This window comes from Ursus maritimus, unplaced genomic scaffold (assembly GCF_017311325.1).
Source record: "Ursus maritimus isolate PB19 unplaced genomic scaffold, ASM1731132v1 scaffold_22, whole genome shotgun sequence".
NCBI classification, from domain to species: Eukaryota; Metazoa; Chordata; class Mammalia; order Carnivora; family Ursidae; genus Ursus; species Ursus maritimus.
The window spans coordinates 10593076-10617823 of NW_024424675.1; the positions used below are offsets into that span (position 1 = coordinate 10593076).

Sequence of the window (24748 nt, forward strand, 5' to 3'; positions counted from 1 at the left end):
TTCAAAAGAGTAGTGTATGTACAGAAGGATAGGAATGGACATGTGACAGTCACCATGGTCACCTCAGTCCCAGGGCCACCAGTCTCTGCTTCTGGTTATTCTTGTTGGAAACACCTTCACTCTATTGAATATGTACATGCTTCTATTTCTTGATTGATAAATAGTTTGTGACTCCTTTTGGGGAAAAAAATAATTAAGAATGTAGTTCACACCACTTTCCACTCTCTTTTTCTTCTGACTTTTGTTAGACTTCTACTCTAACTTGAAACCACAAATTTTACTTTTATTGCAACTGTAACATACTATTTCTTAACTTATTTCTTGGTTCCTCAACTTTATACAGTCTTTATCAACCATACCTCACCCCTTTGACTATGTAAGTTCAGGAAAGTTTTTGTGTTCTTTTTTCTTTCTTCCTTACTCCCAACCCTCCCCTCAATCTCTAGCAATACTGTCATGGTTATTAACGTCCACATTCTGTCCTGTAGCTAACTTGTCTTCTGTATTTTGATGAGAGGTTCTGAACAGTGACAATTAGTAACCAGCATTGGCAGTAGCAAGACTGTATAAATATAATCACTGCAGATCCCAGTAGTGGAAGATTGGACTCCTAAGAAAAGAAGTGTCTGTCATAAACCTCTGCCTGTAAAAGGAGAATATTTCAAACATCAAGGTTAAGTGGATTCTCCCATGCTTTACCCTATCAGTTGCTCCAGAGCAGGCCACAACTTAATTTGCTTCATGTTTGGACCATGACTTTTCATTTATTGCCTTATAAAACCCTGATGAGAGTTTAACTTCATAAACTCATGGTGCTGTAATGCTTAGTGATATCTAGTAACCAGGAGAGCTCGGAAGTCTTTCTTTTCTATAATCCAAATAAAATAATTCCCCAAATTTAAAAAAATGACAATAACTGACAATAACTGGGTTACTATATATTGGTCAATCATTTTTTTAATCCAAAGAATAGCATAATTAAAACAGTCTCTAACCTGAGCTTTTTCTGTGTCCGCTCTCTCTTCTGAAAATCGTAAGTACGTGTTTTCATAACACCACAAGACCAGTTTCAGTCAAACCCCATTGTCACTTGGTGGAGTTTCCAGAAATCCATTACGAACCTCTCCTGTTGACAACTATATCAATTACAAGAGCCCCAGTGGGCCACTTCAAGGGTGGGATGACTCAGATACAGGACACTTTCAAGGTTTGTCCTCTGTTTACTGATTCTTGAATAGAATTGGTAAATCTGAGGTATGAAGAAATATTCAAAATCCTCTTGTGTGACCTTGCAACATGTACTCTGTCCATAAATTGTTTGCAAGAGGTGGAGCTTAATTCCTCTCCCTTGAGACTGTCTTCCAAGACATAAGAATACGGCACTGTGATAGTGTGTCGACTTTTGCGGCTAGATCAAAAAAAGCATTGTGACATCCTCCTTGCTTTCTCACTCCCAGAGAGACCAACTTCCATGTTGTTTGGACAGTCAGGCAGCACTGTGGAGAGGTTCACGTGGCCAAAAACTGTGACCTCCTTCCAATAGCAAGGCACTGGGCTTCTTGCCAATAGCCTCAGCTCTGAATGAACTGTCAGATGACTGCAGCAGCCTCACGCAGATTTCTGACTGAATCTCATGAGGAAGAGTGTAAGTCTCTGGGTGAGAATCACCCAACAAAGCCACTCCTGAATTCCTCACCCACAGAAACTGAGATAGTAAGTGTTTGTTGTTTTAAACCACTACATTTTGGGGTAATTTACGCTAAAATAGATGACTAACAAAACTTTTAAGTCCTCTCACTGCCAAATGGGCCTCTAATTTGTGTAAAGAGCTACAGTAACCAATCAAGGTGCTCTCTTGCATCGTTAGGCCGCTGAGACTGTCAGATGGCATCAGCGGATCCTGGTTTCTGTCTTTGGGATCCTCTGAGACAAATGGGATCAGTGCCCTCCTACTTTGCAGTCCCTAGTCACTCTTTTCTAGACTATCTCGTTAGCTGCCCTGACTCTACTCCTCTTCCACCTCCATAGAGTCACCAGACTTTTCTCTCACTGGCCCAGAGAACCTAACTATGGGCTCAGAAATGGGCAGTTAGGAGAGAAGCAAGCTGCCCTGAAGCAGAAAGGGCAAAAATGAGAACCTGACCTAATTGTGGCTTAGACCAATCCCAGGCTCAGAGGGATAGTGGTCAAAAGAAGGGCCACATAAGTATATGTCATTAGTTTACTATATGTCTAAGCTAAATGTTGAATAACTTTTTCTGTGTGTTAAAGACAAAACCTGTATCTCTTACTGTCACTCCCTGCTTTCAGTTTTTCTGTGAGGATGCAGCCATACTCCTACCTCTGCTGGTCATTTCCCTAGAAGACAGGTGGGAACTACTTAACTTGATGGGAAAGTTCTCCCCTGATCTAACCCCAGAACATGCTTTCATTGTCATTTCCAATTAGTCCTTTCCCTCTACACAGCCTCAGTGCCCCCAGTTCTGGCCACTCCAAATTGTCTGGTCTTCTTCCAGAGGGTCCTGTTTTCCCCCAGTAACTTTCACATGCTTTTACCTGTGCTTGGAATGCCTTAGGCCAGTTACATTCCTTCTTTAAAGTCCCAGGACAGATATGAATCTTCTTGGGAAACCCTTTCCCCAGGTGATTTGTTCCTTCCGTGTGCTTTTTTTGCAACATGCAATTGGCATACCTTGTAACACTCGCCATGACACACCCTAGACATGTGTTAAAGTGGAGGACCCAGGGGTTTAAAATATCTTTCCAAGTACTAGAAGATTCCACTGCCTCTGGGAATCATACCACCAGATTGTGAACCATTTGAGGGCAAGGACTGTGTCATATCCAACCTTGTACCCACCCTCCGTAGTAGGCTCCACTAATTATTAAATAAACAAATTAAATGTCAAATGGAATTTCCTTACTGATTATTTAGCAGAAATTTTAAATTGACACTCTTCCAGAAAAATGAAATGTCATATAAAGTGTCCTTACATGCTCTAAAAACAACCCCAAATGAAACAGTATGGCTCGGAAATGTTGGATAATGACGAGTGTCAGGGAACAAGAAGATTTGGAGACAGTCGAAATGGATCACAGAAGATAGCCTCTGCAAACAGCCTTGTAAAAAGGACAGTTTGGATGTGAATGTGTTTGCAACACCCATCCCTCCACCTCCCACTCCCAGATCATGAGATGCTGGCAAAGCCTAGCCTACAAATCACTGCTTTAACACAAAGCAAATGCTTCTCCCTGGAGTGAAACAGCTGAAAAGAATTAATTTTCTCTCTGCTTTTAGAGAAAAAAAACCCCAATATATATTTTACCTGCTAAAGTACAATTACATGTGCTTTCCAGGCCTGTACAGAAGAACTTTATTGAGGCTGCTGTATATAGTATGGCTAATAATTGTGTAAACAAAGGCATGTCAAGCCTCCCAGTGGGAAAAAAAAAAATGAGTCTTTTTCTGTTTTAAACTTGTGATTTGACACAAGTAATTAGAATATATGCAAATATATGGCATAAACAGCCAATCTCACTACATGGGTGCATTTCTTCCCTTATAGCTCGCCCTCACTCTGCTGGTGGGAGCCTGACCTTGTGAAGTTCAGGGGTCCCTGCCTTAGAATGGTTACTAAGAAGCAGTGAGTATGGGGATCAATGAGAAACAGACTTCATATATTTAAGGAAAATCTTAAGCAATTCAGGATAGGAGGCATAGGGGCTCTTAGGGGCAAAAAAAAAAAAAAAAAACCACTGTGTTTGGCTAGTGGCCTCTAGTGCCACCGTTCGGAGTCCTTCATCCTACATTGATTTGAGGTGCACAGTTCAGCCAGAGCCTGATCATCTGATGAACACATCTGGTAATTGTTACTCCCCCATTAAGTTACCCTCACCTTATGCAGAGAATAATTCCAGGTTTCTTACTATCCAGGAATATGTTCATTATGCTGATAATTAAGTGTTGTACATGATATTGCTTCTAATTATCCAGCCACCCCTTCTTTCCCTGTTTTTCATCTTAACTATGAAATGTTTCATATATTTTAAAAAGAATGTAATAAATTTGTAAGTTATAAAGGATAATAATAAAATGAACACCTGTGGACCCGCCACCCAGCTTAAGAAATTGCCCATTACCCATATCTTTGAAGCCCCCATGTGGGCCTGACTTTATATAAATGGTATGATAAATGGTATGTCATATGATTTCTTCTGTGAAGATTTTTGCAGTTTCTTACATAATTACTTGAAAGAATAATGAATCCTTCTATCATTTTAGACTTAGCTCTATCAAATTAAACTGTTCTTCACTTGCCAATTAGCACTTGAATGTGACATTCCCTCCCTGCCCTTTGCAGAACAGGCAAAGTTCTTTATCAAGTACTCTTTTTGTCCCTGTTACCAAAACATGCTATGGTTTAAAAATAAAAAATGTTAGATTGAGTCGATGCTTCCTGGAACATTAAAAAGATAAAAGGTCATTTTGCTGTAAGTTAAAATTCCAAACCGCCTTTTGGTTTTACTGGCATTAAAAATTTGGCGAGCACACATAAACACATGCACTTCAAAGGGGCTTCATTCTGCGGGCCCCAGCAGTATCACTGATTTCCATTTCATGGCACATGCCACCATGAGCACTTATGACTAGGCATTCTGTTGGGCTCACATGATCATAAAAATAACTCTCAGAGAGAAGGCAAATTAGCTATTAGGCTGGTAGTGGGAAAAGAGCTACTGATGGATGCTTATCTGATATTAATGACTTGTCTTAGAAATGTAACTGAAACTTTGTTCTGTAAGAGGGTCTTGTGTCCTGGTTGGAAGCTTCTTTCTTTTTTTTTTTTTTTTTTAATTTTTATTTAAGTTCCAGTTAGCATACACTGTAATATTACTTTCAAGTGCACAATATATAGTGATTCAACACTTCCATACCACACCCGGTGAAGTGGGTAGAAGCTTATTTCTTGAGTGCCCCAGCAATGCTTTGGAATTGTTAAATCTTCACTGTAGTCTTAAGATAGAGGCTGATGTTTTGATTCTTATTTAAGGATAAGATGGAAGGAAGCAAATTAAGTAGTTATTCCTAAATGCAAAGTAAATAGGCAGACATGATATTTAAACTTTTCAACAACAGAGCTGCATTAATCTATTGAGGTAGTGCTCTGAGATTTATATTTTTCAGAATTGTCATTTTTAAAACAAAAAATGGGGGCACCTGGGTGGCTCAGTCGTTAAGCGTCTGCCTTCTGCTCAGGGTGTGATCCCAGAGTTCTGGAATCGAGCCCAACATTAGACTCCTCCGCTGGGAGCCTGCTTCTTCCTCTCCCACTCCCCCTGCCTGTGTTCCCTCTCTTGTTGGCTGTCCTTCTCTGTCAAATAAATAAATAAAATCTTAAAAAAAGAAAAGAAAAGAAAAGAAATAGATGTGGCTAACATTTAAAAAAAATAAAAAATGTTCATTACAAATAGCTGTAATCTGCTTTGTTTGCTTTATAAAAGAACTTTTTCCCCCTCAAATATCACTAATGTACTTTTTAAAAATTAGAAATAGATGTTTATCTGTAATTTTTTTCTTCATCATAAGAAGTATAGTTCCAGCTGTAATCTAACCATGTATTTTGCGAGGGGGGGGCAGTACATTTTCCATTTGATGTAAAGAATACAAAGATTTATGAATAGAATTCTAGTGATTATATAATTCTTATTACTGTGGTTCTCCTAAAACTCTCAGAAAAACATTTTGACAAATTTTATAGTCAATTTTCATCTGCTCAAAGGGTAATAGAGATCACTCTTACATGAAATAAATCCTAAAAAAATATTTGTTGAGTAAATGAAATCATGTTTCAATAAAACTTATTTCACTGAATGCTTTTCTGTTCAGTGGAGAACTTCCATGTTCCAGCCAGTGGCCCCTATTTCCAGGAGTTTCTAATACAGTAAAATGATAAAAGGGGTGCCTGAGTGGCTCAGTCAGTAAAGCGTTCAACTCTTGATTTCAGCTCAGGTCATGATCCCAGGGTCACGGGATCGAGCCTTGAGTCAGGCTCCGTCAGCAGGGAGTCTGCTTGAGATTCTCTCTCTCCCTCTCCCAGTGCCCCTCCCCCCTCTCATGCTCTTTCTCTCTCAAATAAATAAATAACTATAAAATAAATAAGTAAAATGATAAAAAAGGAAGAGAACTGAATTGTCCTTTGAGGCTTATATTACTATTTGACCGACATTCCTCTCTCCCTTTTCAGTCAGCATCCTTCTTCAGTCTTGAAAAATCAGAGTGAGCCTTGGAAAGAGAAAATAGTTATTTCCTTGGCTTATAGCATAACTGGGGCTCTATAGAACTTCAATCCCATCCCTCCTAAAACAGTTCAGTGGTGAAAGTTTTTCAGAGAGGTGAGCCAGCTCAGAGCTACTTTATGACCACAATGCAACATAACAACATATGGATCTTAAGGATTCTGTGTCAGGATGGTAAAGCATCCCTGTATGAACCCCATTTTGGATTATAAAGAACCTAACAACCAGGGGGAAAAAATCTACAGAGATAAGAGGAGGCTCGTCCATTTACAGTTCCTCATTCTTCCCATTTAAAAAATGAGCTTATCTTTATTTAGTAAGATGTAACTTAAAGCCGAATGTGCAGAATGTCTGAGGATAAGCCGCTCCACCTAAGTCTAAGGAGCAGCAGCTGACTTGGCAACTGTCCAGCCCAAGACGGTTCTGATTTTAAAGTTCTGTTTTCCTTGCAAGAAAGTCTGGGATGTGAAGCCAGGCAGAGGGGTTTTAAATGGGTGCGGGAGCCAGTGCAGCTGGGGGTTGTTAACAATTGGAGAACAACAATTTTTTTTTTTTTAAAGGGGTGGCTGAGAACTTCTCTCTGGCTAGAAAAGAGAATCCGTTTGGTAGCGAAAACTTGCTTGCAACCCTAGAAAATAAATTTTGTTTGCTTAAACAGAATGACCTGTGAATCATTTTGAAAGAGAAAGAGGTCCCGGGGCGGGGGGAGCATTTTGTAAGGGGGGCCTTGTAGCTCTAATATTAACTAGTGAAGGTGGTGATTTAAGTGTCACTAGGAATCAAAGCCTTACATAGGGACTAAAGGCTGTGGAAGGATATTAAGACTAAAGTAGAACCACTCTTGAGCGTTATACTTGTGGGTGAATTTATTTATTCCAATGCATTAAATGCAGCTTTCCAGAAAAGCTAGCCTCTAAGATTATATACAAATCCATTTCGGATGTGCCTGTAATACCATTAACCTTTCCCTTTTTTCTTTCTTTTTTTTTTAGGATTTTGTTTGTTTGTTTATTTATTTATTTAAGAGAGAGTGAGAGAAAGTAGGAGCAGGAGCAGAGGGAAAGGGACAAGCAGATTCTGCTGAGTGCAGAGCCTGTTGCAGGGTTGATCTTACAACCCTGAGATCATGACCTGAGCCAAAATCAAGGGTCGGATGCTCAACTGACTGAGCCATCCAGGAGCCCCTAACATGTCATTCTTGAGGAGCACAAGCACAGCACATCCCACCTAACCCATTCTCCAGCACTGGAACAGGGTCGGTACTGTTGGCCTTTTTTCACATTACACTTAATGTGATACGATGTGTTGTCACGTCACTTGGTAGAGAAGAAGCTTGCCAAATCCCTGTGACCATCTTTCACAGGTTAAACCCATTCAGGAATCTATTTTAGCATGGCTTTGGGTGTTCTTAAAGTTTTCTGATGGAGATCTTTTCATGGTCTGGCCATTTTCAGTAGCCTCACAATGCCTGGGCTTTGGCCTGCTTGCTTGCTTGCTTTTTTAAAGATTTATTTATTTATTTGAGAGAGAGAGTGTGTGTGTGAGTGGGGGGAAGGGGCAGAAGGAGAGAGAATCTTGAGCACACTCCCTGCGGAGCATGGAGACTGACTCACAGCTCAGCTCAATCCCAGGACCCAGGAATCATAACCTGAGTGGAAACCAAGAGTTGGGCGCTCAACTGACTCAGCCACCCAGGCGCCCCTTGGGCTTTGGCTTTCTAGAAAACAGTAGGCTTTTCAAATTAGTAGTGAAGATGTGAACAGTCACCAGCCACTGGTAAAGAAACATGGCACTTTCCCACTCTCAGATATGTCATTCCACGCCATTCATTTATCCTATATGTTGCTTCAGTTCATGAATCTCTAGATGGAATAATTATACATGGAAAAATCCCAGTACTATGATATAACATCTGCCCAGTTTGCTGTATTATTATTAGAATCATTTCTTAATACTCTTACCATAAATTTCCATTATAGGTGTATGAAACAATTTCAAATTTAGTCCCTAAAATCAAGAAACAAATTATAGACTTCTAAATATTACTCATGGTAAGAAATGCTACTCATATTATTTTTTGCATCTATGTAATTGTATTTGAGCTAATTTTGTACTACCCTTTACCAGGTTTTAATGTAAATTAGAACTTAATTCGATAGTTATAAAAGTTTGTGATACAAACTGCCCTTGAGACAATAAATGTTTACTACTCATTTTTAAAAACTTATAATGGTTTTGGAATTTTTAAATTTCTAGCAGGAATAAATTTTTGTTTTGTTTTGTTTGTCTTAATTGCTCTTTAAATATAACAGGTTTTGCCCTAAATATATGTGCCCAGTATAAATTTATGTAGGGACTTATTTATGGTCCTTCATAAGATTTGGTCATATTTTAGGTAGTCATGAGAAATGAAACAATTTGAAAGCACTAGATCATTTCACATCATAATAAAGCATTCTCATGAAGGATAATTAAAAATATAGGGTAATATTACATCAAATTTCAGAAGTTCAGAATGTCACAATCTAAATAAATTCTTAATAGATAACATAGATTAATAGGGTAATTGAGATTCCTAGGGGCATTTTTAAAAAATAGTAAATAAACCAAAATAGGACAAAATTCAGAAGTTTCAGGAAAGGATATATGGTGAAAAATAGGTTGCCTTCCATTAAATTCCCTTAACCAAACAGTTCTCTTTATAGTAGCAACTACTGTTTCCCGTTCCTAAAATATTTTTCCAGAGAGATCCCATGTATTTATAAACATATTCATCCATGGTCCCTTTTTATTTTCTTCCACAAAAATGGCAGCACCATCTCTATATCATTGTCTACCTTGCCTTTTATTTTAGATAAACTATGTATCTTGTAAATAAGTATTTTTTTAAACTGAAGCATGTCATATAATGCTTCATAATGACTTTAGACCATAATGAGGTCTAAAGTCCATTTATTGAGTCATAGGCAGAATCTTTTAAATCCAGTGGATAGAATATAAATAACCCAATAGTATAAAGCAATGCATGGTAAGTAAAAGGGTAGGTATTATTTTGTGAAATTTCATTTATAAAGAAATGTATGTACTAAGTGACAACACGTGGAACTTTTTAGTTTTGTTTTTGTTATATTGTGATTCATGATCAAAAAGTTTGAAAAATACTCAGTGTAGATGGTTCCACATCTCCCATGTAGAGCTTCTTCCTTTGTTTTTAATCGTTGCATAGTATTCCACTATATAGAGTACCATAGTTATTTATATATACTCCCACCAATAGGCAACTGAGCTATTTCCAGTTTCTTTTTTTTTTTAATAATGATTTTTTATTATATTATGTTAGTCACCATACAGTACATCCCCTATTTCCAGTTTCTTCCTAATTAAAACTACTTCAATGAATATCTTTGTATAAATATGTTATTTCATACATATAAAAGCATATCTATAGAATAATTACCTAGAAGTAGAATTACTAGGTCAAAGAGTATGTCATTTTAATAACTACAGTCAGTCCTCAGTATTTGCAGATTTCATATTTGCTAATTTTTCTACTTGCTGAAACTTATTTGTAATTTCAAAATCAGTCATTTGTAGGCACATGCAGAGTGGTGAAGAATTTGAGTAATCTGACATGCACATTCCCAGCTGAGATGAACAAGGTGATGCTCTGCCTTCATGGCTCAGCTCTCATAACTCTAAAGAAGCATCCTCTTTGTAGCCTGTTTAATGTCATGTATTTCACATTTTTGTGCCTTTGCTGTTGATTTCACTGTGTAAAATGGCCCTGAATCAGCTCAGCAACACCATCAATTATAATAACATTCATGTTATTGGAATCCTAGAAGAAGAGAAAGAAGAGCAGACAGAAAATTTATTTGAAGAAATAATAGCCAAAAACTTCCTGAATCTAGGGAAGGAAACAGAAATCCAGATCCAGGACATACAGAGATTCCCCCCAACAAAATCAACCCAGGGAGGTCCACCCCAAGATGTACAGTAATTAAGATGGCAAAAAGTAGTGATAAAGTGAGAATTTCAAAAGCAGCAAGAGAAAAGAAAGCCGTTACAAACAAGGGAAACCTCCATTGAGGCTATCAGTTGATTTTTCAACAGAAACTTTACAGGCCAGAAAGAAGTAGCATGATATATTCAAAGTGCTGAAAGGAAACAGTCTACAGCCAAGAATACTCTCCAGCAAGGCTGTCCTTCAGAATAGAAGGAGAGATAAGCACTTTCCCAGACAAACAAAAGTTAAAATTCATGACTACTAAACCAGCCCTAAAAAATGTTTGAGTTGAAAGAAAAGACCATAAGCAAGAGTAAGAAAAGTAGGAAGCACAAAAGTGGTAAAAATAAGTATATCTGTAAAAATCAGTCAAGGGACTCACAAAATAAAAGGATGTAAAGTATGACACCATATACCTAAAATGTGGGGAGGAGAGGAGTGAAAAATGAGTTCAAACTTAAGCAACCATCAACTTAATGTAGACTTCGATATGCAGAAGATGTCATATCCAAACCGAAAGGTAACCAAAAATCAAAAACCAGTAACAGATATGCAAAAAATAAAGAGAAAGGAATCCAAGTATATCACTAAAGAAAGCCAACTAATTCAAGAGAAGAGAGCAAAAGAAAGGAACAGAGAAAAGCTACAAAAACAACCATAAAACAAGTAACAAAATGGCAACAAATGCATACCTAACAACAATTACTTTGAATGTAAATGTACCAAACACTCCAATCAGAAGACACAGGGTGATGGAATGGATTATAAAAAAAAAAAAACAAAAACCCATCTATATGCTGCCTAAAAGGGAGTCATTTCAGACCTAAAGGCACATATGGATTGAAAGTGAAAGGATGGAGAAGCATCTACCACACACAAATGGATGTGAAAAGAAAGCCAGGGTAGCAATACTTACATAGGACAGAATAGAGTTTTGTTTTTGTTTTTTAAAGAGAAAGAGAGAGAGCATAGACAAGGGGGAGGGGCAGAAGGAGAGAGTGAGAGAGAATCCCAAGCCAACTCATACCCAGCGTGGAGCCCAATGTGGGGCTTGATCCCATGACCCCAATATCATGACCTGAGCTGAAATCAAGAGTTAGATACTTAACTGACTGAGCCACCCAGGTGCCCCTGGGCCAAAATAGACTTTTTTTTTTTTTTAAGATTTTATTTATTTATTTGACAGAGAGACAGCCAGCGAGAGAGGGAACACAAGCTGGAGGAGTGGGAGAGGAAGAAGCAGGCTCCCAGTGGAGGAGCCTGATGTGGGGCTCAATCCCAGAACGCCAGGATCACGCCCTGAGCCGAAGGCAGATGCTTAACGACTGTGCTACCCAGGCACCCCCAAAATAGACCTTTTTTTTTTTTTTAAAGATTTTATTTATTTATTCGACAGAGATAGAGATAGCCAGCAAGAGAGGGAACACAAGCAGGGGGAGTGGGAGAGGAAGAAGCAGGCTCATAGCAGAGGAGCCTGATGTGGGGCTCGATCCCAGAATGCCAGGATCACGCCCTGAGCCAAAGGCAGACGCCCAACTGCTGTGCCACCCAGGTGCCCCCCAAAATAGACTTTAAAACAAAGACTGTGACAAGAGACAGACGCTATATAATCATTAAAGGCACAATCCAACAAGAAGATATAACAATTGTAAATATTTATGCAACCACATGGGAGCACCCAAATACTTAAAGCAGTTAATAACAAACATAAAGGAACTAATCAGTAGACATCAGTTCAAACATCTGTCCAATTACATCAGTGGACATCTGTCCAAACAGAACATCATCCAAACAGAAAATCAACAAGTAAACAGTGGCTTTGAATGACACATTGGACAAGACAGATTTAACAGATAAATTCAGAACATTCCATCCTTAAACAGCAGAATACACGTTCTTTTCAAGTGCGCGTGGAACATTCTCCAGAATAGATCACTTATTAGCCCACAAAACAAATCTCAACATGTTCAAAGAGATTGAAATCATTCCATGCATTTCTTCTCACCACAATGCTATGAAACTAGAAATCAACCATAAGAAAAAAATCTGGAAAGAGAACAAACACATGGAGGTTAAATAACATGCTACTAAACAATGAATGGGTCAACCAAGAAATCAAAGAGGAAATAAAAAAAATACATGGAGACAAATAAAAATGAAAACACAACAGTCTGAAATATTTGGGATGCAGCAAAAGCTGTTTTAAAAGGGAAGGTTATAGCAATACAGGCCTATCTCAAGAAGCAGGAAAAATCTCAAACAACCTAACCTTACACCTAAAGAAGCTAGAAATAGAACAAATGAAACCCCAAACCCGTAGAAGGAAATAAATATTAGAGCAGAAATGAATGAAATAAACTAAAAACTACAACAGTGACAACAATAGAACAGATCAGTGAATGCAGGAGCTGGTTCTTTGAAAAGATCAACAAAATTGATAATCATAAGCCAGGCTCATCAAAAAGAGAGAGGGGGCATCTGGGTGGCTCAGTTGATTGAACATCTGACTCTTGGTCTCAGCTCAGGTCTTGATCTCAGGGTCATGTGTTCAAGCCCCACATTGGACTCCATGGTGGGTGTGGAACCTATTTAAAAACAAAACAAAAATTTTAAAAAAGTGAGAGAGAACTCAAACAAAATCAGAAATGAAAGAGGAGAAGTAACAAATGACACCACAGAAATACAAAGGATTCTAAGAGAATATTATGGAAAATTATATTCAAACAAATGGACAACCTAGAAGAAATGGATAAATTCCTAGAAACATATAACCTACCAGGAAGAAATAGAAACCAAACTACAAGGAAGAAATAGGAACCAAACTACCAAGAAGAATAGAAAATTTGAACAGATTGATTATCAGCAAAATATTGAATCACTAATCAATAAACTCCCAACAAACTAAAGTCCAGGACCATATGGCTTCACAGGCGAATTCTACCAAACATTTAAAGAAGCAGTAATACCTCTTCTTCTCAAACTATTCCAAAAAATAGAAAAGGAAGGAAAACTTCCAAATTTATTCTGTGAGGCTTACATTAGCTGATACTAAAACCAGGTAAAAATACTACAAGAAAATTAAGGAGGGCACATATTGCATGGTGCACTTGGTGTTACACGCAAATAATGAATCATGGAACATTACATCAAAAATTAAGGATATACTGTATGGTGACTAACATAACATAAAAAATTATTACAAAAAAGAAAAGAGAACTACAGACCAATATCTCTGATGAACATACATGTAAAAATCCTCAACAAAATACTAGCAAGCTGAATCCAACAATACATTTAAAAAATCATTCACCACAAGCAAGTGGCATTTATTCCCAGGATGTAGGCGTGGTTCAGTATTCACAAATCAGTATGATTCATCACATCAACAAGAGAAAGGATAAAAACCATATGATCATTTCAATAGATGCAGACAAAGCATTTGACAAAATACATTCATTCATGATAAAAACCCTCAACAAAGTAGGTTTAGAGGGAACATACCTCAACATAATAGAGGCTATAAATGAAAAACACATTGACTGCTGAATGGATAAAGAAGATGTGGTATATATACCCAATGGAATATTACTCAGCCATCAAAAAGAACGAAATCTTGCCATTTGCAATGACGTGGATGGATCTAGTGTATTATGCTAAGTGAAAGAAGTCATTCAGAGAAAGACAAATACCATATGATTCCACTCATATGTGGAATTTAAGAAACAAAACAGATGAACATATGAGAAGGGGAAAAATAGAGAGGGAAACAAACCATAGGAGACTTAACAATAGAGAACAAACTCTATTGAGAACTAACTCAATAAAATAGAGTTTGTTCTCTATTGTTAAGAACAAACTGAGGGTTGATGGAGGGATGTGGGTGGGGGATGGGCTACATGGGTGTTGGGTATAAAAGAGGGCACTTGTGATGAGCACTGGGTGTTGTATGTAAGTGATGAATCACTGAATTTTATTCCAGAAATCAATATTGCACTGTATGTTAACCAAAATTTAAATAAAAATTGAAATTAAAAATATTCTTAAAAATAAATAAAAATAAAAGCTTTTCTTAAGAGAGAAATATTTAAGAGTTGTGTTGTGTTTGATGTTTTGTTGGTCCTTTGGTGTTTTTAATGAATTTAATCCTCTTGATATACAATACTAATTATAAATCTTTCTAAGCTGTGTAAATTTCAAAGCAATGGAACAATGGAAGGTTGCCAGGTTTTGGAATCCAAAAGTCCCGTTTGAATTGTAGTTTGTGCACTTACTAAAATGACCTAAGCCATGTTACTTACCTGCTCTTAGCCTCAGATTCCCCATCCAGGCTTTACTGAGTTCTATTACAAAAGACAGTGCCTGGCATATGATGGATTCTCAGTGTTACTTCTTCTCTCTCCTGCTTCCCTAAAGCCCTTGACCAAGAAATATTTTGTTAAATTAGCTTGAGTTAAGACATACACTTAAATAAATAGAATTTCTTTTCAAAAACATTCTATAATTTAAATTGTAAACGATTTCTGTTGAGTTTCTCAAGTTAGTCTGAACTGGTAACTCATACATACATATTTGAATTGTAGGTATTAAAAATAGTGTGTCAGTACAATGCACATTGCAAAGATACATTTTTTGGTAATAAATGTTTGTGAAAAGAGTAAATGAAGATTGAATTTCTAGACAGAGTTACTTTCTTTAAGAACTCCTAAACTATGTCTGGAAACTGCACTGGAAACCCTTCAATATAAAAACAATTATTTAGTGAAGTCAGTCACTGTACCCAATTTATCCTGTTTCATAATTCTAAATTTTTTATATATTACATTTCCTTAAAGCAGGCTACGTTTTTAGAGAGAGTAATGCATTTAAAATAAGCACAATTGTGTCTTAAAAAATAAAGTGTAATGTTTTTATCTTTTACTTTCATAATTAAATCAACTATATTTCCATGTATTTTTCTTTCCATGGCTAATTCATGAGCCACCTTAACATTTGGGGCATAAGGAGTATGAAGTCACAACTTTAGAAATGCCTTAACTTTGTATTGAAATACAATGGCTTTGTCACTACACTGAGGAAATTCAGTAAGACTTGAATGCCTTTGCTCTATTAGGCAATTTAGAATATCCCAGACCTTGCTCTGGACTTCGGGATTTTTGAAGTTCAAAGCAGATGTGTGAGGAAGAAAAAACATCTGTTAAAGAGAACTTGCTTCATTGCGTGACGCTGTTTTCCTGCACCCTTCAGTGGAGCGTCTGTTGAGCAGGTTGGCAGGTTTGATAATTAATTAATGATGAGGGAATGAGCCACGTATCTGAGGAACTCAGTTGTGCCCCTTACTGCTTCTTTCTTCCCCACATGTCTGGCAAAGCCTTCAGAGTCTAGGATCACTGATCCCACAGTTGTGTCTCAACTCAAACACTTGTCTTCAGGCTTAATTAGCTCAGAGATATAAACAGATGGATGGCCTGGGACCCAGAGGGTTTAGTGTTGAGCAATGCAGTTTTATTATCAGGGAGTTTTGAAATTTTTGTTGGAGGGGTACATCAAAACTTTAAAAATGCCTTTAAAAAAAAAACCCATAGAATTGTGAAAGTATATACTTGAAGGTGACAGGGTTTTGTGTATATCTCTATGTTTGTGGATTTTCCTTTTTGTAACTTTTTATTTAGATATAATTTCAAACTTACAGAAAAGTTGCAAAAATAGTACAAGGGACACGCACTATTCCTTTACCCAAATTCACCCATTGTTTTTATTTTCCCCCATTTGTTTTTCCATCCTCACTCCTTCCTTCTCCTCTCTTCCCTCTACACACACACACACACACACACACACACACACACACACACACTGAAATGTGCATTTTTTCCCTGAACTATTTGAAGTCAAGATGGATGTCAGCTATCTTTACTCCTAATACTTCAGTGTATATTTCTTAAGGACAGGCCATTCTTCTAAATAATCACAGTACAGTTATCAAAATCATAAAATTTAATATTGATACAGCATTATCTAATCCATAGTCCCTTTTAAAATTTCATCAATTGTCTCAATAATGTCCCTATGACACCTCCCCAGACCAATGTAGGATAACACATTGCATTTAGTTGTCATATCTCCTTTAAATGGAAACAGTTTCTCAACTTCCTTTGTATGTTTTGACTTTGACATATTTGAAGAGTTCAAACCAGTTATTTAATAGTGTTCCGGGATCAGATTTGTGTGGTGTTTCCTCATACAGCCTGGGTTCTGCAGTTTTGGCAGAAGACCACAGAAGTGGTGGTGTCCCACAGTATCTTATCAGGATGCGCATGGTGTTGATTTTCCCTTAATTGGTGATGTGAGTTTTGGTCATTTGATTAAGGAGGGCTTCATTGGTTTCTCCACAGTGAACTTACACTTTCCCTCGTTACATTTAGTAAGAACTTTATGGAGAGATACTTTGAGACTACGTAAATAGCTTGCTCCTGTTCTAATTGTCTCACACTAGTTTTACCAACCATGATGGTTTTCTGTTTTTTCTTTTGTATTTATTAGTAGGCATTCTACAAGGAAGAGCTTTCTCTTCTTCCCCATTTATTTATTCACTCATTTATTTGCATTAGTATGGGCTCATTGGTTCTTATTGTATTAAATGGTGATAATTCATTATTTATTTTGATATTTAGTTTGACACTGATTTGGCCAGTGGGATCCCCTTCAGGCTGACGCCTGTGTCAGTTTGATAAGTTGTCATCATTCTTTGAGCACTTCCTTACTTTCTGGCATAATAAGATGTTCCAGATTCATTTTATATTTTCTCTGCCCCAGCCCTGGAATGAACATTCTCCAAAGAGTCCTGGTTGCTTTTTATGGAGAATGGTATTTAGAAACCAAGACTGTGTGTGTGTGTGTGTGTGTGTGTGTGTGTGTGTGTGTGTGACTGTTAAAGGAAACTACGGAAACTACGTTATGGAATATTACATGTGCTAAATCATTGTGTACTGTATGTATGAGTATGTGGTGCATGTGTGTAAGGCTACAAGTTTCAAACTGAAGAGCATTTATTTTACATGTAATAATCATAAGTTTTGACAAGAAAGAAATACATTTTTCATTTCACAGTAAATGGCATTACACAGTTTTGAGTACTAAATCATCTTGACATTTATGAAGGACCAAATGGAAAGTAGGGAACTGAGTGTGTTAAAATATAAAGCTATCTTTAACTGTTCTATTAAAAAGCAAAGATTTATTTTCCATCTGTGATCTGAATGTGCCTATTTGTGTTCTCTTCCACGGCAGTGGAATTTCTGTGGAGCCACACGACAGAGAGCATGTGTGTTGGATATATGTCAGCCCAGGATGGGAAAGCCAAGGTAAGCGGGAAAACTGGGGCATAACCTGAAAACCTTGCAGCTGTTGCATGAACCTCTAACCAGTTAAGCTGATAAAAATGTATTTTTTTCAGCCTCTATGGGGCAGTAGCTCTGTGATCTTTATGAGAATCTGATTAAGAACAGTTAATGACCCCAAAGAAAAACAGCCGATCTTTTTAGCTTTTGATGACAGAGCAGGGGAGATTAGGAAACACCACCCTCCCCCTTTATTTTCATCTTGTTCTTCCTCATCCATTGTGAATAACTGGAAAAGAAGAAACTGGGGATTGGGAAGAGAAAATGGGAGTAGAGCTGATGGGCTGACAGGGCTGAGTGATTTTGCAGGGAGTGTTGGAATAGATCAAGGAGACTGAGGTAAAGAAAAGAAAGCTGAGTGCTTAGACAGCACCATGCATATGCAAGAAAAGAGGTGGCCAAGGTGCTTGCACATATGACTTGTTTAGTGCTCCGGTGTGTCGTGGCATGCCCTGGCCTTGTGTCCTCATGAGCAGAGTCAAAGGTCTGTGCCCTGTGTGACACATGCCTGTGGCATGCGTCCTTCAGTGAGTCACAACAATCACACAGACATACACAGCTACTCATGAATTGCTTGGTTTCCCTGCATCCATGATGGATGAGTCTATATAAGAAATATAATTTATGGATTTTAGTTTTTACTGGCCTCATGTTCTTCTTCATAACATTTTTTTTAGAAACAGCTGTGGCATATGATGTTTACTTGGTATTAAAGTATTTAATACCTCAATTGCAAAGCTGTGAAGTTGGGCAGCCCCTTTTTTAAAGGACATAATTTACTTTGCACATTTGGAAATATAAGGCAACTTCTGATATAAATGTCCAATGTAGATTGAATCATTAACAAATTAAGGATACATGTAACAAATTAAGGATACATGTCAGTTTATTGCTTATTTATTGGTCATGTAACTAACCCATCCAGTGTGGCCTCTGTATATTATGCAGCAAGCCAGTAGCATCACAAGGCTTTTGTGAGTACAGCATACAAGAGCATTTCATCAAAGATTGGCTTATATATGTAACAATATTACTGAGTTCTCCTCCTCTTTGTCTTACCCTCATCTAATACCATTTTTATATTGTACTAGTATATTTATTTCGTAAGAGAATGCACAGAGATTGCTTTGTTTGATAGTGTATATGGAAGGAAATAATAGTTTTTTGTTTTAATGGTGACTTTTGAGGGATGCCTGGGTGGCTCAGTCCCTTAAGCATCTGACTTTTGATTTCAGCTCAGGTCATGAACTGACGTTTTTGAGTTTAAGCCCTGTGTCGGGTTCTGTGCTGGGCGTGGAGCCTGCTTAAGATTCTCTCCCTCTGCTCCTCACCCCCCCCCCCCAAACACTTGTTCTCTCTCTCTAAGAAAATAAAAAAAATAAAAAATAAAGATGATTTTCGAGTTTAGAGTAACATTGCCTAATAGAATTTTCTGTGATGACTGAAATGTTTTATATTTATATTATGTTGTCCAGTAGGTTAGCCACTAGTCACATGTGGCTATTGAGCAGCTGAAATATAGCTAGTATGCCTGAGGAACAGAATTTTAAATTAGTTGAAATTTAATTTAAATTACTTATTTTTAATTTAGATAGCCACGTGTGGTGAAATGACTACTGTATTGAACTGCACAGACTTAAAGAATGAGTGGAAAAAATGGTTATTCAAAAAAGTATTTTCAGAACATTCTTTTCTTCCCAATGACAAAACCATTCCCAAATATAAAATAAGCCTGAGAAGCCACAGCATTGGCTTGCAGCCATTTAAGTTTCTCTGACCCCTTACATATTGACTCTGAGCTAAAATTGCTTTTTAACAAAAGAACATATATGAGGTGGACTTTAGTATTAAAGCCAGTCTGATGGGGGTACCATCATGTTATTAAGTCCCTCGTGCGGAAATGTTCTAGTTATCCCTGCTGGTGGCCTGTGGAAGACACCTTAACTATTTAACATGAAATATGGGTAGTAAAGAGAGTGGAGAGTCTTGCATTGAGCCCAAAGATGTTTGGCCTCTAGTTGCATTGCTTGACATCTGGTGGACGTGGTTTTCATATTGCTGGTAAATTCTCCAGCTGGTAGTCTTGATTGGGCCAACAGATACAGCTGCTCCTCTTGCCTCACTTGTAAATTATGTTTTTGACCTTCCTTGCAGAGAGTTAATCCCTCTTCCTTTCTTCCTCCTTTGAGCCTGTGGCTACAAATGCTTTCCAGAAAGAAAAAAAACCCCAAACACTAATGCTTTGGCTGCTGAGTTCTAGTGATCAAAAAAACCCATCTCTTCTGTCATAAAGGCTGGAATTTTATTTTATTGCAAGTAAGACAATGTTATAAATGAGAAGCTGGGCTCAAAAGAGAAAGGGGCTATAGCAAAGTTTGTATTCCTTTTAAGAGAGTTAGCTTTTGGCCTATTCCTCTGGTTTCCTGACTTCTATGAAAAAAATTGTTGAATTAATGGCATGCCCGTTCAGCATGATGACTGGTTTGTGAAACATGCTCTCACATAATGTTGAGATCCATGGTAGCAAATGAGAAAGAAGGCATCTTTAAAAACTAAAACTAAAACAAAACAAAACCCCAAACCAAACAACAACAAACACACACATTTTTTAAATTTAAAAACTATTTCTAAAAAGTTATTTTTTTTCTTTTCTTTCTTTTTCTTTTTCTTTTTTTTTTTAATTTGGCCTTCTTGTTACCAAACTCAGAAACTAAAGCCACCTAGCTATTTGAACATTTTATATAAGCTAGCTTTATTCAGTCCAAGTTAAGGTCTTGAATTAAAGCTTACCTCAAAATCATAGTGCTTTAAAAAGGCTGGATAATAAATATTATTGTAAACAGAGTCCATATACAATTTGAATAAATAGAGGTAGATTCTTTCACAAATTTCTTTCTTTTCTTCTCTTTTTTATAGATCATTCTTTTAATTATATCATTTAATTTCTAAACTTTCTGTAGCATAAGTTAAAGAGATTTTTTTATTAAACCAAAATTAGGGCATTGATACCAGTTAAATTTAAAAATCAGATTGCCTATATCCTACCCAGATAGTAGTTAATGAACAGTTTTTAATAAACACCCAGTGTGCATGGACTACTGTAATAAAAACAGATGTTAAAACTGGCATGGAACTTATTGAAGTGTAATAAGTGAAACCTAGGTTTCTTTTACTATGTAGAGGTCACTTTTTATAACAATAGTGAAAATACTGTTATAAAAATTCATTCTTAAGGAAGAGCAGGCTGTTTTATGGTTTAAAGTGTCTCCCCACAGATTTCTTATTAGTTGCAGAGCAAAATAATAAATATATAATGGGGAAACCAGGCAACAACTTGACCTTGTGTTCAAAATTAATGTGACCGGTGAGGGGCAGATGGACATCATGTGCCTCTGGATGTGATAACCTGAGAAAGACACAACATCACTTTTGTAGTATTCCATCTGGAAGTGCATAACCTGAATCTAATCACAAGGAAACGTCAGACAAATCTAAAATGAGGAACATTCTATGAAGAAAGAAAAAAGGGACTATATTCTTCAAAAATGTCAGTGTCATAAAAGACAAAGGCTGAGGGAAATGCTCCAGATTAAATAATACTAGAGTCTTTGCAACTAAATGCAGTACCTGATCCTAGACTGGATCCTACATGGGAAGGTAAAAATGCTATAAATGCATTATTAAGTCAATTTACAAAATTGGAATATAGATAGTAAATAAAGATAGTATAGTTTGTTATAACTGTGATACATAAAGAAATATCCTCACTCTTAGAAAATACACACAGAAGTATCTAGGGATAGAGAGCCATAATATATACAATATCTTCTTGATGGTCCAGAAAAAATATATGGATGGATAGATAGCAAATTACAAAGTAATGAAGCAAAATGTTATCAATAGGTGAACCTGGGTAAAGGATGTATGGATGTTCCTTGAACTATTCTATAATTTTGAAATTATTTTTGCATAGAAAATTTTTAAAATATATCACCCTTGGATATTTGGCACATTTGATTAGTTTTGAAATGAATAAGTATTAGAATGAGTTCAGTGCCAGGCAGTTGGAGCCTGGGTTCTCCCCCCACTCTTTGTACTTAGTGTGATTACTTTGCCTCTTGGGATCTCAGAGACCTCATCTGTAAAACGAGAATAAGATTACCTTACTATACCTTAAGTCCTTTCTGGGACAAAGTATGATAACAACAAAGAAACAAAATCTGTCTTTCTGAATACAGATGACTGGATTCTATTAAGTCCTTGATATATTATGAATATATTGTATATATTATAGATATTTGTATATATTATGACCTATTACCCCCAGATACTTGCTTCCAGTCTGCAAAATTCTAAATTCTACATTCCAGATTACATAAGCAGATATATTGCTATTCAATTTTCAGTAGAATTTTTGCAATCCCTAAATGTAGTGTATCTACTGTTTCTTTCTTTTTTTTTTGAAAATAGTTTCTGAGGCTTTAAAAAAATCTCAATAAACATTTAGAAGGGATAGAAAAGATGGGATTTCTGAGATTTTTTTGTTAGGCTTAATGTACCTCTCAAATAAATCATAGGAGAAAGACAAATATAAAATGGGAGGTAGACAAGAAGGAGTTACCAAAGGAATTGAGAAAGAGATTTCCACTCTCAATTAAGATGAAGAGACTTTTGCTCCTACTCCCAACAATGAGAATGAGCTGGGTAAACTATAAAATCATAAATTTAAAAAATCATCCAAAAAGCTGAATATGCCAGAAAAACCTAAAAGAACTAAGTCCCAGAAAGACTTTTAGGATAGAAAAAAACTCTTGACTGATTTATTTCTGGCAGAACAGTGGGAAGAGGGGTAAAGCTGACATAGAAAAATATAAAGAGAAACCAGCCAAACTTTTAATGAACTATTTATAGCCTCATGTGAACTGGTGTGACAGATTAAAATCCTAAAGAAGCCCCAGTCACACAGTGAGTCTTCACCCATCACCAGTTCTTCCCTATGAAACCTTCACCAAATGGTCACACCAAGGGCTTGGAGCATGGCAAAGAACTGAGAGTGATTCATCAAAGTGTTCAGGATGTGCACCAAGTATGTGGCAGTAACCAAAGAAAGACTGGAGGTAGAGCATGAGAACAGAGACATCTCCCTGAGGTATAGTGGCCCTTTATCAAGTGCAAGGCAGTTGCAAGAGAAGGCTGGGATAAAGAAAAGAAATGAGAAACCTCCCTTATTCCTAGGTATGTAGGACCTTCTAGGGCAAGGCAGCACACTATTGAAGGCTAGTGCCTGGGCAACAGGGTGAAGAAATATGCCATGGCATGGAAAGCTGGGGGAGGTTATCAGGAGCAAAGAGAACACCTAAGCAACTCAGAAATCTGGTGGCTGGGCTATAAAGAGAAATCTCCCATGATTAGCATACTGGCAACTGGATTATAAGACAAAGAGAAGTCTTCAGATTCTCATCAGGGCTCAGATCCCAGACCCTGCTTAAGGGAAATTCCTGATCCAGACCTCAGAATATTAGCCAATAGTGAACTAAATCTAAAACTACCACAAAGCCCAGAACCAGCTCACCTAGAGATTAGAGTGACCCAGAGTCCTAACCTAGAGAGACTGAGGGAGTTTGCCATTTTCTTAGGATAAATGTTATCTGTTTTAAATATAATTTACTGTTCTTTTATATGCAGTGTCTGTCATACAATAAAAATTATGAGTCCTCTGGGACACCTGGATGGCTGAGTCAATTACGCAGCCAACTCTTGATTTCACTCAGGTCATGACCTCAGGGTCCTGGGACTGACTCTGCTTTGGGCTCCCCACTCAGTGGGGAATCTGCTTCAGGATTCTCTCTCCCTCTGTCCCTCCCCTTACCCTTTCTCTCTCTAAAATAAATAAATCTTTTTTAAAAAATTATGAGTCCTGAAGAAGCAGAATAAAATCAGTCCATGGAAGCTAATCCCCACAGATGACCTGGATGTTGGACTTAGTGGAGAAGGATTATAAAATAATTATGATAATAATAAAAAGAAATTAAAAAATGGAAATGATATAACTGAAAAATACAATATCAGAAAAAAAGAACTTATTTGATGGGTTTAACAGGAGATTGGGGTAGAAAATATGATTAGTGAACTTGAGAACCAGTCAGTATAAATTGTCCAAATTTAAGCACAAAATAGAAAATGAATTTAAGAAACTGAAGAGAGTGTCTAACCTATGGAACTATGATAACTGGTCTAAAATATGTGCATTTGGAATTATATAGCTGTAAAGTTCTTACATTGTTTATAAGACAGTATGTTAGTGTTTGTAGTTTGAGGTAAGTTAAGGATGCTTTTTAATTTCTAGAATAACAAATTTAAGCATAACAAAATAATAAGTACGAGACATATAAGAAAGTATGCTACAACATACTCAACCAGAAAATAGGTCAGAAAAGAGGAACGGAAAAACAAAGAACATAGACAAATAGAAAACAAATATTGAAAGACTTAAACTCAATTATATCAATAATTACATTAAATGTGAATAAACTAAACCCTCAATTTAAAAAGCAGAGATTTTCATATTGAAAACAATCTCAGAAGACCCAACTATATAGTGTTTATAAGAAATGCACATTAAATAGACTCAGACAAAATTGATAGTAAAAGTATGGGGAAAAATGTATGTGCAAACACTAAGCATAAGAAGGTTGGTGTGGCTATATTAATGTCAGGCATAGGAAACGTTATAAAGCAAGACATTACATATTGACAATATGCCCAGTTCATCAAGAAGACATAAAAATTCTAACAGTGTATGTACCTAGTAAAGGAAGCAAAAATTGAGACAACTATAGGGGAGGAACAGACAAATCTACAATATAGTTGGATATTTTAACATCCCCCTCTCAGTATTAAGTAGAATAAAAATTAGTAAATAATATGAACAACGCTATGATCCAACTTGACCTTGATATTTATAGATACCACACTCAACAAGTTTTTCAAGTTCAGAAGGAATACTCACCAAAAGAAATTGGAAATTATTTCAAATAGAATGATAATGGAA

At 36.8% G+C, this 24748-nt stretch overlaps 1 protein-coding gene across 3 annotated transcripts in view; it reads left to right on the forward strand.

Moving 5' to 3' along the window:
* TASP1 (taspase 1) overlaps positions 1 to 24748 on the forward strand; it is a 258243-nt gene that overhangs the window by 204780 nt on the left and 28715 nt on the right. For all 3 annotated transcript variants that reach the window (XR_571645.2, XM_008703359.2, XM_040637977.1), the window contains one exon: positions 17588 to 17661. Coding sequence is in view for 2 of the 3 variants with exons in the window: in XM_008703359.2 (XP_008701581.1) it covers positions 17588 to 17661 (74 nt within the window). In the remaining variant the exon portion in view is untranslated. Of the gene's footprint in view, positions 1 to 17587; positions 17662 to 24748 lie in introns of those variants that run through there.